Source organism: Sciurus carolinensis, chromosome 15, assembly GCF_902686445.1.
Source record: "Sciurus carolinensis chromosome 15, mSciCar1.2, whole genome shotgun sequence".
Taxonomy (NCBI): domain Eukaryota; kingdom Metazoa; phylum Chordata; class Mammalia; order Rodentia; family Sciuridae; genus Sciurus; species Sciurus carolinensis.
The window spans coordinates 67,779,935-67,797,740 of NC_062227.1; the positions used below are offsets into that span (position 1 = coordinate 67,779,935).

Consider the following 17,806-nt stretch of genomic DNA (forward strand, 5'->3'; position numbering starts at 1 on the left):
CATATTTTCTGTAGTCCACAGATACTATAATTCTACTGGTGAGTTGATCAATGCCTGTAATCCATTTTAATATGTGACACATCTCAAAATATTTTTATTTCTTCATAAAATGAATATCATAAGCAGAGATTCTACCTACTTCTACTCTTTAAAAACCATACTTATGTAGAGGGGATGTAGCTCAGTTGTAGAGCACCTTCTTGGCATGGGTGAGGTCCTGGGCTCAATCCCGGGTACCAAAAAAAAAAAAAAAAAGTACAAAAAAATAAAAACATGCTGATGCAAAAATAGAAAACTGCTACAAAGACATTACTTTAGTAGTGAAAGCATACAGAGCTTAACAATCATAAATGCTTTGAAGCATTTTAGAGGACTGTCAACAAGAAAAGAGTGACTGTGAGGAGGGAAATTACCCAGTTATCTCTGGTCACTTAAGGAGTCCTCAGATCTAGTCTGAAGGGGGTCCTCTCCAGGTAACTGAGCTGTTTTAGTGTCATTCTCTTCAGCCCCCTGACAAGAGGGCATCTGACGTGCATATGGAGCTCACCTGCTTCCCCCAAGGACAGGGCAGCCCTGCAGCAGCTACTGCCTGTCTCTGCAAACCCCTTCATTGCCCTGGGTTAACTTCATTGGCTCAGTGATCCGTCAAAAGGAGGAGCAAAGAAGTCCCCAGTCTACTAAATCAGTGTGTAAATGTGGCAGGAAAAAAAAGGAGACTTGACATAAATGTTCCTAATGTCTGAGTAGGCTGAAATTTGGAATGAGTTTTTCATGAGAAATCATATTATAACTGGTGAATAATTTTCTAATCCAGTTCTATCACTGATAAATAATTTTGAGGGCATGATTTTGAAAATATACTGTCATTTACATTATTTTCCTAAAAATATGAAAAAGAACCTGGATGTGGTAGCATATGCCTGTAATCCCAGTGACTTGGGAGGCTGAGGCAAGAGGATTCAAGTTTGAGGCCAGCCTTAGCAACTTAGCGAGACCTGGTGTCCAAAGAAAAACAAAACAAAACAAAAATCAAAAAGGGCTGGGGATATGGCTCAGTGGTTAAGAACCTCTGGGTTCAATCCTCAGTACCTAAAAAAGAAAAAATAACTTATGTTCTCAATGTTGCACACTAAATGTAATAATACAGAGAATTAGTCTATTGGTTAAGTTATGGACAGGCTGTGGTTCATTTCCTAAAATCTTAGTATTCCCTCCCAAATTTATTCTTGGTCCATGAGACATAGCATGTTTTTTTTTTTTTTTTTGGTGTTCAATATTTTTTCTACTTGATATGCCCACTTTATTGTTTATAGCATTTTCTAATTTAAACCATGTGATTAGCAAATGTGTGAAGTCCTGATTCAGAAATCTAGTACATTATAGATAGAATGAAAAAATATGTCTTAAACAGAAATACATTTTGCCTAAATCTCATCTCTTCTTTTCTGTTATTCAATACAAAAATATATACTTCAAACACTTTAAGATAGCTGAGAAAATATACCATAGAGAAGGCCCATTCCCCAGTGAGTCTGAGGGGTCCAATTACAGTGCAGTAAGGTGAGCCAGGGGCCGGGGGTACACTTTCCTCTTCTGCCAACTCACACTGACCCCAAAAGGCAACGTGAAGAACAAAGCAGGCTTCAAAGAACATAATAATGAAAGATAAGGCACTAAGCACCTTTTACAATGTTGTAATAAAATATCCATTAACTTTTCTGTATGAAAATCTGGAAAAGATGAAAGGTAAAACTAAATATAAAAAGAGTTAAGTGATAAGTGTTCATGTAATCAACCTTCTCTGATTAGTGAAAAAAACTGATTAAAAAGCTGGCACAGTGGTACACACCTGTAGTCCCAGAGATTCGAGACTGAGGCAGAGGAATGCAAGTCCCAGGTCAGCCTGGGTAATTCAGTGAGACCCTGTCTCAAAATAAAAAAGACTGGGGATGTAGCTGGGTAGAAGCATCCCTGGGTTCAATCCCCAGTACCACAAAACAAAAACAAAAACAACACAACTGATATAAAACTCTCTGAAGTTATATGAAAGCTCATAGATTCTGTTTCTGCCAATATCATTGTTTGCTCTGGTAGCTTTAGTTGTTCACCTTGATTTTATATTATATAGACTGAAGCATGAGCTCTTATGTAAATATCAATACCTCTCTTTTAATATACTAGAATGCATTCACTGCTGTATCAGTGTCATGTCATCACAAGTAAATTACATTTCATCATAAATAGAAATACAGAAAATATATTTTACCAAATAGAATTTTGAGCTTTTTAAAATCGTATTTATTCACTCACCTTCAAATTTAAAAAAATCTAGTAATTTGTAAAGGGCTTTCTTGTCATTCATATGAATTAGTAATGCTATAACTTAATTCAAAAGCAATTCTTTAAAATGGGACATACACCAGTAAAGCTTAGCATCAGTCGAATGCTTCTGGCATACCATGGGCAAAAGGCCAACTCTTCAGCAACATGTAAAGGTCATGTTATGAAAAATCTGAATAAAAAATTACTCTCAAAATATTTTGTCCATTAGAATTACTTTACGAATGGAAATCTAAATTTAATGAGATGACTTAAGCCCTTGGGTTAGAAACTCACAACCAGAAGAATAACAGTGTTAACAAGAATTCTTATGATATTGTCAGAAAGTTTTAACCACTGATTTGAAAAATCCTGTTGAAACAATATATGAAAAAAACCTATATGGGTAACAGATGTTGGATCTACAATTAAAAACTATCCTGTTTATTTTCTTAACAGAAAGGACACAAATACTAAGCGTTTTCTACTTTTCAATCCCCGGAAATTCCATGATAATCTAGAAATGGGGGAAAAAATGTCAAGGTTAAACTTGCATCTAGCTATTGACTATGAAATTCCTGGTAATAGCACTAAGCTTAAGATAGTACACTGCATACTGAAGAAAAATGACAAGAACCTGCAAATATTTTTCTTGTGGAGTTTTAGTGAATTTGAAGTAAGATACCCTAACTGTCTTACAAGTGATATTATTGAGCAGGTAGAACTACTACAAAACCAGTGCCTGAGAGCTGATAAATATTTACAGTGCCATGTGGTGATTCCTTTAAGTTCAGTCACATCAGTGATTTTGGATGCCACCACACCAGTACTGCCTCATGTTCTTCTTCGGGCACAGGGGTGCGGTATCTTGCCGATCAGATTGTTCCAAGTGCTCTGAAACATCACTGGGAAGAGCAGTCAGCAAAAAGAAAACAAAATGAAAATGGAGAATGCTTTTCTACAGATAGAATTACTATTTAAAAGTACTAAAAAAATCTCAAAACAAAAAAAAAGGAGCGCCTTTATCCTAGATATCCTATAAATTCAGAATTCAAAATATTATTTTCTCTATAGAACAATATATGATGCATCAAAATTCATTTTCCTATTGAATCCTTAATGGGATTTTAGATGAGCTGGAGAGACAGGATCCAGATGTTAAATGACGGTTTCCATAACATCATATGAGATGGCTTTTGGGTTTGCCATACAGTTTGAGTTTCTTTGTTGTGAGCAGTTGTGCTAGGCCATTGAGAAACACCAGAAAGATGGTCATGGACATGACAATCACATAGTGGCTAATGCTGCAAAAGGAGAAAAACATGTTACAGTCAGAGAAAAGAATGCATGAGGAAGAGCACAAGATTCCTAAAACCATTAAAAAAATTTTTTTGTAGTTGTAGATGGACAGCATGCCTTTATTTTATTTGCTTATTTTAATGTGGTGCTAAGGATCAAACCCAGTGCCTCACGGGTGCTAGGCAAGCACTCTGCCACTGGACTACAGCTCCAGCCCCCTAAAAAGTTTTTAAATGGGATATATTAATACAAAGGAATTACAAAGGTACCAATGATTTCAAAATAGAGACCAAAAATTTTTTTGAAGTTCGTATTTGTTATATAGTAATGAGTACTGTATGTATTTCCTTGGTAATGTATATTGAACATTAGTAATGCATACTAATTACATATTAATTTTAAGTCCCAATAACATAAATTACCATTATGCTAAAATAGTGATAAACATATTTTGATATATCTGTAACAACTACAATATGTTATAAAAATGTCTGTGATTAGAATCAGCAGTTCCTCTGACTTTGACACCAACAGAAATTAACCCATTAAATTTCAAGCTTTCAATATTGAGAATATTTCAGTGAAATAGGTACATTAATATAGGATGAAAATCATAATCTAGGGCTTATTATATAATTTATTGTCATTAATATTTTAATGAATATTATCACTTATCATTCACATACTACTTTTTGCAAAAGAATAAAACTCTAAAACCATAAATACTTATTTTGAAGTTACCATAAGCGATACATGTTTAAAATTTTTAGGTATTCCATAAATAGGACAATAAGACATCTGGGTTAAATTTCAAAAACTTTTAGGAAAATGAAGATGATTTTTTTCCCACAAATTCTTGAACCCTCTGGATTCTATCCACAGATTCCCCAAAGATGACCCCAAGTTAAATATTTTGACGTTTTAGAGCACACAATCTTATGCTCTGAAATAAGTTTGGAACTACTTTGTTAAAATTACCAGTCACTGCAAGTACGAATATGTAACAACAAATCCCATTATTATGTACAACTCTAATGCACCAATAAAAAAATGTGGGAAAAAACCCTCCAAACTACCAGTCACTAAGAAATAAAACCGCTATCCATGCTCAAATTTTAGTCAAGGAATCTTAACAAAGGGAAAAAGGACACATCTCTTTGTTAAACTCATAATCAAAAGCTACTGTCTTCCAGACTACTAGAAAAAGTATACTATTAGAATTACTTCATTCTTATCTATCAACAATAGCACGTGATGTTTTTCTTTTTAAACACAGTACCTATACACTGCATAGAACATATTAAAATTTTTTTGAAGAATGGAAAGAAATGTAGGTTACAGATCTGACAAATGTAAAGGAGAGGTTTCATGTAATGACAGCACGGTGCTGTCCACGCTAAGCTACTTCTTTTCAAGGGCTGTCACAGTTACATTTAACTATTTACCTTTACATTGGATTTGCATTTTTTAAAACATTGGTCAACAAAGAGAGGGAACAATATTTTAGCAGGCCTAAAACCCAGTCAGAGAGGAAGGGAGGTCATATTTTCTTCCCCTTCTCTCATCTACCCCAAACAAATGGGAGAATAACTTTTCCCTCCTGCCTTCCCAATCACTTCAACTCCATAGCTGAACAGTCCCTACAGTGCCAAATTGCTGGATTTAGGTCAGCTTTAGCAGGCTGTCGGATCTTTGTTCATTCATAAGGCTCTCAAGGCCAGGAAAAAAGGGCTTTCTACTCAGTGCAATTTTTTTTTCTTTAAAGTAATGTTACAGTTTTTAAGAGCCTTCAATTGTAAAGTTTTAGTCTGATTAGATTGTCTTTGGAAAGGCAATGGCTGAAGATTTTTATTTAGAATTTCTCGGTTTACCTTGTAAAGTAAATGCCAAACAGAAAAGGAAGAGTTGAAAAATGAAACAGCAAGGATTAGAAACAGTTATGTTAGAAATCTGGCTCTGGTGTAGGGTAGACTCCTGAACCAAAAAGACCTAATAAAATTAGGTCCTTTGTTGATGAACAAATATTAACACTAAAGGAAGCTTTTTAAAACTGTTGTTTGTTTTCACTATAAAAGTAATGTAATGGGGCGGGCAAGAGAAGAATGGAGGAACTTTGGATGGTATAGAGGAAAATGGGATAGAGGGGTCGGGGAAGGAAAGATAGTATACTGAGACAGACACCATTACCCTATGTATTGTATATTACATGAATGGTGTGAATCTACATTGTGTTCAACCTTAGAAATGAAAAGTTGTACCCCATTTGTGTACAATGAATCAAAATGTGGTAAAAATAAAAAATTTAAAAAATGCAAATAAAAGTCAAAAAATAAAAAAAAGTAATGTAACAGGATACTAGACATGAAATTTTTCTACTTAAATTTATCTTAGAGTGTGTATTTTTTTCTTTTTATCTAGAATGAATATGATTTGGATCTTACTTTTTATTTAATTAAATCACTGATAATTATTTAGTTAAAAATGAAAACAACAAACCATAAGACTACTGTCTTTATCAAATGTGATAGGAATAACACATATTCATTTTAACATAATACTGTTGAAAACCTCATGCCAAAATAAATAAGATGGCTTAAATTAACCGAGCCATGCTGACATTTCATTACACAGAATTTGGTATATTGGTAAATGAATCTTGTTTTAAAAGTCTTCCCAAGTAAGGTAACTCAAGTTTATCAAGGCACATGGATGCTGGGAAAACATGCTAGTAGAAAACTAAAAAGTCTGTCTTCCAGGAAATGGAGTAGGTGCGTTTTCCCCTATTCCTCCTGCTAAGTACAATTAAAAGTTTTGGACATTATATAAAACAAGCACAAGAAGACTCCGAAAGGCAGAAAGAACCCAAGGAGCCCACCACTGTGGGTTTCCTTTTTGTCTCACATATATCAACTTGCAGAAAGAAGCAGGTAACCTAGAAATGCTAATGGGCACAGACAAAACCCTCCCCAAAGCAAAAACGCCATCACAACAAAAGCATCTTTCTCTAGGCAACAGACAGACAGGGGCAGCCTGGAAGATGGAAAACAAATAGATATTAACCATACTACTTCAGACAGATAGGACAGAAAAATTGGTGGCCCCACCCTCTACCCGTTCCAGCAAAGGCCAAGCGATCTGCAATATGGTAATGGGGTACTTCAATCCCTATCTCCCCTGTCCTCCACAGGGGTGCAGAGAGGGCGGAGTAGAGAAGCTGGTACTGTCATCCACACCAGGTAAAGATCCAAGTCATCAGCAGTAATGAGGCCCCTTCCCATCCTCATCAGGGTAGGGTCACAGAGGCTTAATGGAGAGTCAGGAAGACAATAATTCTCAACAGAAGACATGAAGAAGAATTAAATCAAGATTTTAGAACTGAAAAATATGATAACCAAAGTAAAAATAAAAAAAACCCAATGAATAGCTGCTAGAGTAGAACTGAGAAGGACAGAGGAAAGAATCTGTAAACTTTAAGATAAAACAGTAGAAACTATAAACCAAGCCCAATAACAGAGAAGGCAGACAAAAAGCAAAACAAATAAACAATAATCCTCACTCCCAAATAGGGCCTCATGAGTTGAAGACTGGAGTCACAGAAGAAAAAGAAAAAGAGGGCAAAAAAGGCTGAAATAGTGACTGAAAACTTTCAAAATTTGACAAGAGACATATCCACAGATTGCAAACTTTATACAAAATAAACCCAAACCAATTCACATAAATTCACACCAAACTACTTAAAATTACAAACAAGAAAAGAATTTGAAAACAGTGAGAGAGAAATGACACCTGACCATGGGGGGAAAACAGTTTGAATGATAGTTGATTGCTCATCAGAAAATGTGGAAGTCAGAAGGAAGGACACCCCTTCACGTGCTGAAGGAAAGGCAAATTTCAACCCAGAATTCACTGAAAATATCCTTTTTCCTTGAAGGAAAAATTAAGTCATTCTCCAATGAAGGAAAATGAAGAGAAGTTACTGCCTATGAATCTAGCCAAAAAACATCTGAAGGAAGTTCTCTAAACAGAAAAAAATTGAAATAAAAAGAAATCTGGTAAAATGAACTCAGTATGCAAAAGTATGAGTAAATAAAAGACTTACCTTTTCTTCTTGAGTTTTCCAAATTCTACTTCACAGTTGAAGCAAAAATTGTAATACTGACGTGTATATGGAGGAAATATTTAAAATAAAGTGAAGACTTTCCTATTTCCTGTTATTTATTTCTAGTTTGATTCCACTGCAGTCAGAGTAGGTAATCTGTGATTTCAGTTCTTTTAAACTTGTTGAGGATTATTTTATGACTCAGGATTTATTCTATCTTAGTGAGTATGACACTTGAGAAGAACATGTATTCCACTATGGTTGGGTCAAGCGTTCTACACTGTCAAGTATATCTTGTTGATTGATGGAGTTGTTGAATTCTTTTATATCCTTGATGATTTTAGTCTAATTTCTCTATTGATTATCAACAAAAGGGTTTCTTTGCTCTGAAGTCTGTTTCATCTGAATATAGTCACTCCTGCATGTGTTTATTTACTATTTGCATGGTACACAGGTTGAGCCTGCCTAATCCGAAAATCCAAGATCCAAAATCTGAAACTTTTTGAGCACTAACATAATGCTACAAGTGGAAAATTTCACACATGACCTCATGTGACAGGCCACAGTCAAAACAGTACATTAAAAATTACCTTCAGGCTATGTGTATAAGGTATATAGGAAACATAAATGTATTTTGTATTTAGATTTGGGTTCTATCCCCAAGATATCTCATTATGTATGTGCAAATATATGTGGTACTATAATTTTTCATGAAGTTACCATTGGGGGGAAACTAGGTAAAGATTACATAGGATCTCTCTGTATTATTTCTTATAACCTCATGTGACTCTATAATTACTCAAAATAAAATATTTGATTTTTTAATATTTAAGATTACAGGCTGGGGGGCTAGGGTTGTGACTCAGTGTTGGAGAGCTTGCCTAGAACATGTGAGGTACTGGGTTCAATCCTCAGCACCACATAAAAATAAATAAATAAAAAATGTATATGAAAAAAAAAAGATTACAGGCTGGGGCTAGGGTTGTAGCTCTTGGTAAAGCGCCTAGCACATGTGAGGCACTGGGTTGGATCCTTAGCATCACATAAAAACAAATTAATGAAAATAAGGTATTGTGTCCATCTACAACTAAAAAAAAAAAAAAAGGATTATAGGCCGTACAAACAGGAGGTGGACTGGATTTGGCTGAAGGGCCTCAGATTGCTGAACTCTACCCTACAACTAAAAAAAAAAAAAAAGGATTATAGGCCGTACAAACAGGAGGTGGACTGGATTTGGCTGAAGGGCCTCAGATTGCTGAACTCTACCCTAAAGTATAAGCCCTGTGGAACTAGGAACCATGAACTTTATCATTTTCCCCATTGCATCTTGAAGGTCTGACATTCAATTGGTGTTTATTATACAAAGAGGGTAATTTGTAATTTAAATAATAAAATCTTTTTTCGTTTTCTATTACCTCAGCAGATTTAATGTGGACTTATATCAGACTTCCCTAAAATAACAGTCATAAATAATCAAATGCTTAAAAAAAGTTTAAAGAAACAGAATCTCTACTAAAATGAAGTAAAACAAGTCTTACAAGATATTAAAACATGAAGTGAGGTATTGGAATCATTAGAACAATGGATGAACAGAAAGCCTTGTCACACAGTAAGACAATGAGATAAAGGAATCACTGTGAAAACTCAAAACTGCTCTGACTGGGCTCACTTTAAATTTGTAAGCAAGACTAGGATTCGTTTCTCATCAGTGGCATAGAACTCTAAGGCTGACTTCATAATTACCACAGAAATCTTCAACACTACTGTATTGTCTCACAAGACATTTAAAAATTTGTACCAGTTCTGTGGTCCAAATCCTCAACTCAATAAACTGGCTAAAAAGATCACAACTTCATGCTATAAAAATGTTTATTTCCCAGGTCAGGGACTGAAGTCTATATGAAGAGTGAGATGCTCATCAGAGAGCCTAAAAGATGAAATCCAGGAAAGCTCCATCTGATGTTGGGTCCATGAGGAAACGAGGCAAGGAGGTTGGGAGCCAGGTAGATGAAAAAAAGCTACAAGGACTAAAATATAAAATACTACATATGGAATGGATAAACAAAATATCAGTTGAGTGGACCACTATTTAGCAAAGAAAAGGAACAAAGTTGATAGAAGCTACAATATAAATGAATCCCCCCCCCATCATTACACAAAGTGGAAAAAATCAGGTGCTTATATGAATTGCCAAATCCCTGGGGACAGATAAAGCTTAGTGTGGGTGGGTATATGTATGTCTCAGTGGTAGAGCATGGGCATCAACATACAGGAGACCCCAGGTTTAATTTCCAGTACCACAGAGGAAAAAAAAAAAAAAAAAAGAAAGAAAGAAAGAAAGGAAGGAAGGAAGGAAGGAAAGAAGGAAAGAAGAAAGAAAAAAGGCTGATTAGTGGTTGTCTAGGGCTGGGTATGGGAATGGGGATAGACTATAAACAGGATCAAGGGAATTTTTGGGGTGATGAAAATGTTCAAAAACTGGATTACAACAATGGTTATATAAGACTAATAAACTGCTAAAAAATTAAAAATTACTGAAATGATTTTAAAATCATTTGAGAAGTTAAAACTTTAAACTTGATGAATTGATGGTATATAAATTATATCACAACAAAATTGCTAAGAGAAAGAGAAAGCTACATGCTAGCAGATTTTTGTTCTGTTAAATTTTGTTTCCATTTTAAGGTCAAAATATTATGACTGATTTGATCTCTTAACAAAAATGTTTTTTTAAAACCAGAAGTGACCCATCTTCAAATTTAATGAAAGTCTATCTATAAAAGATATTCATCTCACAGATCACTTATCTCCTTACAATGGCCTGAAATTATTGACTCTTGGCTCATTTAAACTAACATCATTGGCAGAAAACAGCTGTAAAGCTCATCAACATCATGTCATTGAGCCGTAAGGCATCCAGCGCATGATATTTCGCATCAGTCAAGTCTCAGTGTCATCTGAGCATTAGCAGAGTTAAAGGAACATCAAGTCTCAACTTGAAATGAGTTCAGCTGTTTCCACTCTCCCCCGACTACACAGACATCATTTAAGTCAGCAGTTCTCAAGGTGTGTGATGGAGGAGGACAGTGTACCAGTGGAGGGGCACATAGAACTGCCAGGCAGGTCTTTTCAGCCCACACAGTAAGTGATATAAGCTTGATTGTATTCTTCTCAGTCAGGGGGATGGGTTATAGAAGCAGGTCATATCTGTCAGATGTACTGCAGCAGAAAAAGGTTGAGAACCACTGCTTTGAATACAGCTTGATATTCATTGAAAGAACAAAGACATTTCATTGCTCTAATAATTATATTTAGGACATTCAAAAGTGAGCAGAATCATGAGTTTTCATTATATCTAAAGAGAAATGATAAATACTTTAGCTGTCATTTGTACTTTAATAAGGTATAACAATAGTGCATGTAGGAAACAATTAAAGACCAAATGAACACTGCTATCAAATCAAACTGCAGCTCAATCAAACTGACGATCCTGACTCTATTCACCTCACTACAAACACATTTAGAATTATAAATTTAAATATAGGTTTTTATAGTTGTGAATATGACCTCACAGGAATTTTTTCTCTAGTTTTAAAAATGCACTTTCAGTATGCCATATAAAAGGCAATACTCTGTAAAGTTTATGACCTGCAATAAATGAAGAAAAAGTATAAAGCTCAAAAGAAGAAAATACTAAATTAGCTCTGTCAGCTGAACACAATTTTATGGCCTGGGCAGGGTATTTTTCACATGGTTGTTAAACGAATGCCTGATGCCACAGGTTCTCCAGAGGAATGCTGCACTTAACCTGGGGCTTCAGCTGAATATATGGACTGCAGTGTATTCTTTTCAGAGTCCCAATTAAATTTTGGTAAAATCTGCTCTGAAGATGCACTGTAAACAAAAAGTACTATGACTATAAATGGATATACTGTCTCATGTCTTGGTAATGTGTCTTTATTGTTAAAGAAATAACTACTTATTCGTTAACCAAAAATTAATAGCTGAAGAATCTCTCAAAAGTATTCTGGAAACCTACAGCAGTCATTTCAACAGCTCTATAAACATTCCAGACACATGCCAGGCTGCATTCACGGGGCTAGTCAGCTCCCACTCCTCTCTAAAATTCTGGGATAGATTCTCACCACTTTGGTTTTCATAAAGCAATACAATAGTGAGGATAAAAGGACAACATTCTATTCCTGTGAATAACAGGCAAGAAATGGCTGCAGTTATTAACTATATCACAAACACAAAGGCGCTTAGAAATAAAATGTCATGAAGGGAAACCACCGCAGGGGCACAATTCAAATAACCCTGGTTCCCACTAAGGGAATGCCACCAGTAAGTTCAATAACAACAGCACCAAGACAAAAAACATCTCTGCTTTTCAAATATACTTTCACATAGGAATAATTAGAAACCCCAAATCCTAAAAGCAACATTCTCACAAATAAAAAGCAGAAAAAGTATGATAATAAGATTTTGACATGTGAACCCCATTATCTGGTGCTCTACTTTTTAATCTGGAAGTATATCTTCCCCCACTATCCAAGTCTTTTCCTAGCAATAAATTACATGTTTATGAAAATGCATGAACCACTCCTGCCCATTAGACCAATACCACGTGGTTCACCCAGGCAGTATATGCCATTAATGCTGTATAGGACATAAAGGAAAGATTTTAGAATTCTAACTTGCCAAAATAGCAAGGGGAAAACAAAACAAACACACACACACACAAAAACCCCTCACATTATAGAGTTCATCAGGGATAATACCATTTAGAAAGCCTAATTTCACCAACTCCGATTTCATTTTGTCTCTTCAATCATCTTCTCTTAAACTGGGCATGTTTTGAATGATAAAATAAAAAGAAGACAAATAGAACAAGGAAATATATCAGCAGGAACGACCTGCAGAATATGTGGGAAATTTATCTAGTTTAGTCCAAAGTCCTTACCCTGATGAACGGAACTATGATCCGTGGTCCTTTAATGTATCTGCCTTCAAGAAGTTTTTGAGGAACAAGAGCCTCATTTAGCCTACGGGAGTTAGATCTCCGATGATGAGGCACTGAGAAGGAGACACACTAGGGTATAACTATTAATGGGCTAGGTCTTTATCCTCTTCCCCTCCGCTTTGGGTCTTTAATGTTGTATAGACCACTATCCTAGGTAAACCAGGGCATATGATCACCATATGTATAGGGAAGCTTCCATTATTTAAAAAAACAAGGTATTTTGATAGCATTTGTACTCTGTATACCATTAATTAACTACAGAACATTTTAATATGCTTACATAATTCACTTAGAATACTGAAACATGGAGTTAACATGCATGATTATGCCTAGTACTGCCAAGAGGAGGGTCATCAAAACATTCTCAGTCTACGTGTGCTAATGTGCCATTCTGTGTCACTTGATTGAATGGTGACGTTTCATGCCTTTGTGTTTTCTCTTTTTTCTATATTTTATGCTCTGATGAATGCTTTATTCCCATGATGACTAATAAAAAAATGCAAGGAATAGTGCCAGGAAGAATGTCATGCTAGATGTTAAATGCAAGTTTTGCAATGCCTCTTTTTAAAAAGGCATCAAGCAAATACACTTAACAAAAGCAAAAAATAATAAATTGGACATCAAAATGAAAAACTTGTGCACCAAAGGGCACAATTGACAGAGTAAAAAGGCAACTTTTTTTTTACAAAAAGGATTTTTTTTTTTTTTTTTTTTTTTTGGTGCTGGGGATCCAACCCAGGGCCTTGTGCTTGCAAGGCAAGCACTCTACCGACTGAGCTCTCTCTCCAGCCCCAGAATGAAGGAAACATTTGCAAATATATATCTGAGAAGGGGCTAATATCCAGATTATATAAAGAATTCCTAAAACTTAACAACAAAACAACTAACCCAATTTTAAAATGGGAAAGAGACTTGAATAGACATTTCCCCAAAGAAGATATACAAATGTCCAACAGGCATATGAAAAGATGTTCAATATGAGGAGTTAGAGAAGTCAAATTCACAGAAGCAGAGAACAGAATGGTGGTTGCCAGCTGCTGGGGGAGAGGAAAATGGGGAGCTGTTTAATGAGCAGCACAGTTTCAGTTATGCAAGATGAAACAGAAATGGAGATCTGTTGTACAACAATGTGAACATATTACTGAACTGTACTTTTAAAAATGATTAAGAAAGTAAATTTTATGTTATATATATTCTGCTACTTTTTTTTTTTAAGGAAAGAAAAGAACATCAAGGGAAAAGAGGATAAAAACTGGCAATTTGGGTTTGGTGCTATCAAACTTACAAGTTTGGCCTAAGTCTGTTTCTGTAATAGGGTGATAAAATTTGTCCCCAAACTGCCTCCGTATGTAGTGAACTGCAACCTTACTTGACACATAAAGAAAAGGCAAACTAATCTCAGAGTGTAACAGTTGAGTGTCAGACAATGACAGCAGCTGAGCTTTAGTCAGGCACAGGCTGCCAACTGACCAAACTAAGTCCTATATAGCAAAAAAAAAAAAAAAGCGTCATCACACCATGCTATACAAGGCAAATGCTGACTGCAGCCAATCAGGTTGTTTCTGTATGTCACTGCATTTTCTCCAGCTATAAATATAATCTGCAAAGGCAGTGGGGCTGAGCATTCTGAACTAATTGCAGTTCAGAATGTGGTCTGGTTCTAGAACCTTTTTCTTGCTCTAATAAACTTGAAGTTTAATGTATCTCAGTTTTTGTTTTTGTTTAACAGTGCATAATGTTACATGGTGAAGGGCCTTCTGACATCACTGCACTTTGGGTGGTTTGATTTTGGGAAAAAACTGTGCAGGGGCCACATAAAGACTTCAGGGTAACAAAAAACGAAACAAAAACAAACAAAGAATCACCAAAAAAAATGAAAAAATAAAGACTGGTTGCCAAATGTGACACTAGAAATACATCAGGACATGTTGTAATGAACCTGACAGTGCTGCTGGCCACGTTATTACCTCCATTTCGAGGCACACATTCTTCACTTCCCTCATCCAGGGAATAAGTTTGTATAATACAGTAGTTAAGACTCCTAACTCATAGGCAATCATTCATTTATGAAAGTTACCATCTAAAATGCTAGAGTTCAAATAAATCTAAACATGGCTCCCAACTCATATGCAAAGAAAGTATGATATAATTTTGTATAAAATGTTCACCATGTTAAGCCTCCCAAGAGCTATTTTCAAGAAATTTCTTTATTTAAAACCTATGATCTTTGAAATCCAAATTATTTTTCTCATATTATATACATATGCATTGGGCTTTTTTTTTTTAAGTCTCTACAGTTTTGCTTATATCCATCTGTGTGCTTAAACTACTCTTTCCAATCTCTAAGTCCCTTCATTGAAATCCTACCTTTTGTTCAGAGGTCAGTTCAAGTGCCAGACCCTGCAGTGTTCCCTCAGTCATTGAGGCTGAACTGGAGTGGTCCCTAATCATGACTCCTTGTACTGTAGCTATTATGTCTTTCTACCTGTATTTGGCCATAATCTCCCAGAAAACAGGGCCATGTGTTAGAATCATATGCTTCTAGGGTTAAAGTGTCCCTTACAGGTTATTCATCAGAACCTTTCGTTCAGTGCTTGAATTTCCTATGCAATATCCCAATGAAGCAGTTAGGTATTTCCAATGCTAGAGATATCAAATCTCAAGGCAGGCAATTCCATTCATCTTTGGGAACATAAGAATGCCTGAGAATATTTTATGCATGGCAAGTGCTCAATATGTGTTTCTCAAGAAATAATTTATATGTTAAATGCATATATAATGCAAAAAAGCTATGCTACTTCAATCACAGTCTTTCAGAACCAGTTTCTCCTCTGTAGAACATAAATAATTATATTTTCCCATATCATGGTCATAAGAATTAATGAAATAAGTAAAACTCCTACTATTATACATGATTTTTTGTGTGTGTGGTGCTGGAAATTGAATCTAGGGGCTTGTCCATGCTGGGCAAGTACTCTACCACTGAGTCACATCCCCAAGCCCCAATAAATAAAATTTTAGTTGTAAACTTTTCCCCCTCAGTACTGACCACTGAACTCACCAGTACTCTACCACTGAACCACATACCCAGCCTTTTCTATTATTTATTTACTTATTTATTTTTGTTTTGACACAGGATCTTGCTAAGTTGCCATGGCTGACCTCAACCTTGTGATCTTCCTAGGTAGGTGGGATTGCAGGTATGTGCCACCACACCTGGCTAATCATATTATTATTAATATCAATTTAATATCTTTTCCCGATAATCCTTAATTTTCCCAAGCTTAACTCAATTTGGCTTCTTCCAGGTTTGAGTAGAAGCTTTTCTATGGCCAAACAATTCAACCCCCAAATAGTTTCTGGAAACTTCTGGGGATCCCAGGGAAGAAAAGATAAATATGATTGCACTAAGTTACTTAAAACAGCTTAACTTGACATTTCTAAAGAAAATAATTCAGAAGTTTCAAGAGAAAAATGGTGACTATCTTTGAACAAGCAACATGAAAACTGTGAAGGGGATAAAGTAACTCCTGGACAAAGAGGTATATAGGACTTCCAGAATGGACAGGGGCGGAAAACGATGCAAGAGGGGAAAATAATAGGCTAAAAGACTTTTCTTCTTTTCTCTCTCTTTTTCTTTCCTCTTCATTCCCTCTCTCCTTTTCTTCTCCTCTCTCTTTCTTCGTGTTTCTATATTTCCAGCTCTTTTTCTTTTAAATGAAGTTGTATATTATTAGTGAGGGAGAAAAATAAAAGATAAGTTGTTCTGTTGTTGAGGAAAATACTCTGCTAATTAATTTTTGGGATGAAAGACTACTGGTGACAAAAGGAAACAAGAAAAACATATGGATCCAGGATGAACTAATGAGAGCTAAGTAAACAGAATTAGAAAGACAGGCTTATAGTTACCACTCAGGAAACAGTTGTTGAACAAAAGCAAGAAAACGTAAATAATCAAGAGGGGGAAAGGTCATGCATTCATGGAAAACAATCTTCTCTACTTGAATCCTGAACATAGAAGTAATTAAGGTAAGCCAAGGGGATGCTGAAGCTAAGGAGAATTTGTTAGGGATTGCTCATGGGTATCCATTCTGAACAGCCCTAGTAGAAGTCCTGCTGGGTCATACACAAAGCTTTAAGGTTTTAGCAGCATACTACTCCTGCCAGCTTCCTTTAACCGCAGCTTTTAACTGTGCTATCAAGTCTTTTTTATGTCACAAGGCTTTTCTCTTAAGCATCAATGTGAGATTCACTACTTGTTTCCATCTTCTGATGCACTTAAGAAAACACTGTCTACCATGTAGTCTGGCAGTGTGCACCAGAATGGGCAGTGCCTGTCTGTTATGGTCCGTGTGCCCTGTGACAGCCAAGCCCTATCAGAAACCTGTTTTCTACCTCACGCCCTGCCTTTCAATATTTCTCTTTGAAGACAGGACTCATACTCTGTACTTTTTTTTTTTCTTTTTTTTTTTTTTGTGGTACTGGGGATTGAACCCATGGCCTTGTGCTTACAAGGCAAGCATGCTCTGTACTTTTAACAAAAACAACACTTTTCTCACCCAAGATAACCTCATTCTTGGCTCACTTCTTCCTTATCAATATTTCTTTCTCTTTTAATTCAAAATTTATATTATTCAAAACTTTCCAGTGAATAATTCTTTTGCAATAATCACAAACATAAGATTAGATACAAAGTCACTTTTAAAAAAGAATTAAATTGCAATATGTAACACTTGGGAAAGTCTCTTTATGTAGAAGCAATGAAGGGCAGTTGGAATTCTAGAGCCTCAGCTACAGAAGTTCTGCCTTTAACACCAGTTGAGCCACCGGGCACAGTGGCACACACCTGTAATTCCAGTCACTTGGAACGCTGAGGCAGGAGCTCAAGTTCAAGGCCAGTCTTGAAACTTGGTGAGACCCTATCTCAAAAAAAAAAAAAAAAAAAAAAAAAAAGCCACCAGTTGAACCATTTACAAGACCTGTGACCATGAGTAAGTCATAATCTCCATATGTCCTCACCTGTCAAGTAGAGAGACTAAACAGATCTACTGTGAAAGATAATATCT

At 35.7% G+C, this 17,806-nt stretch overlaps 1 protein-coding gene across 3 annotated transcripts in view; it reads right to left on the reverse strand.

The window, feature by feature from the left end:
* Positions 1–1,226: 1,226 nt before the first annotated feature.
* Pign (phosphatidylinositol glycan anchor biosynthesis class N) overlaps positions 1,227–17,806 on the reverse strand; it is a 125,930-nt gene continuing 109,350 nt past the window's right edge. For all 3 annotated transcript variants that reach the window (XM_047526373.1, XM_047526372.1, XM_047526371.1), the window contains one exon: positions 1,227–3,623. In XM_047526373.1, coding sequence (XP_047382329.1) covers positions 3,500–3,623 — 124 coding nt within the window. In that variant the 3' untranslated portion in view covers positions 1,227–3,499. The remainder of the gene's footprint in view (positions 3,624–17,806) is intronic.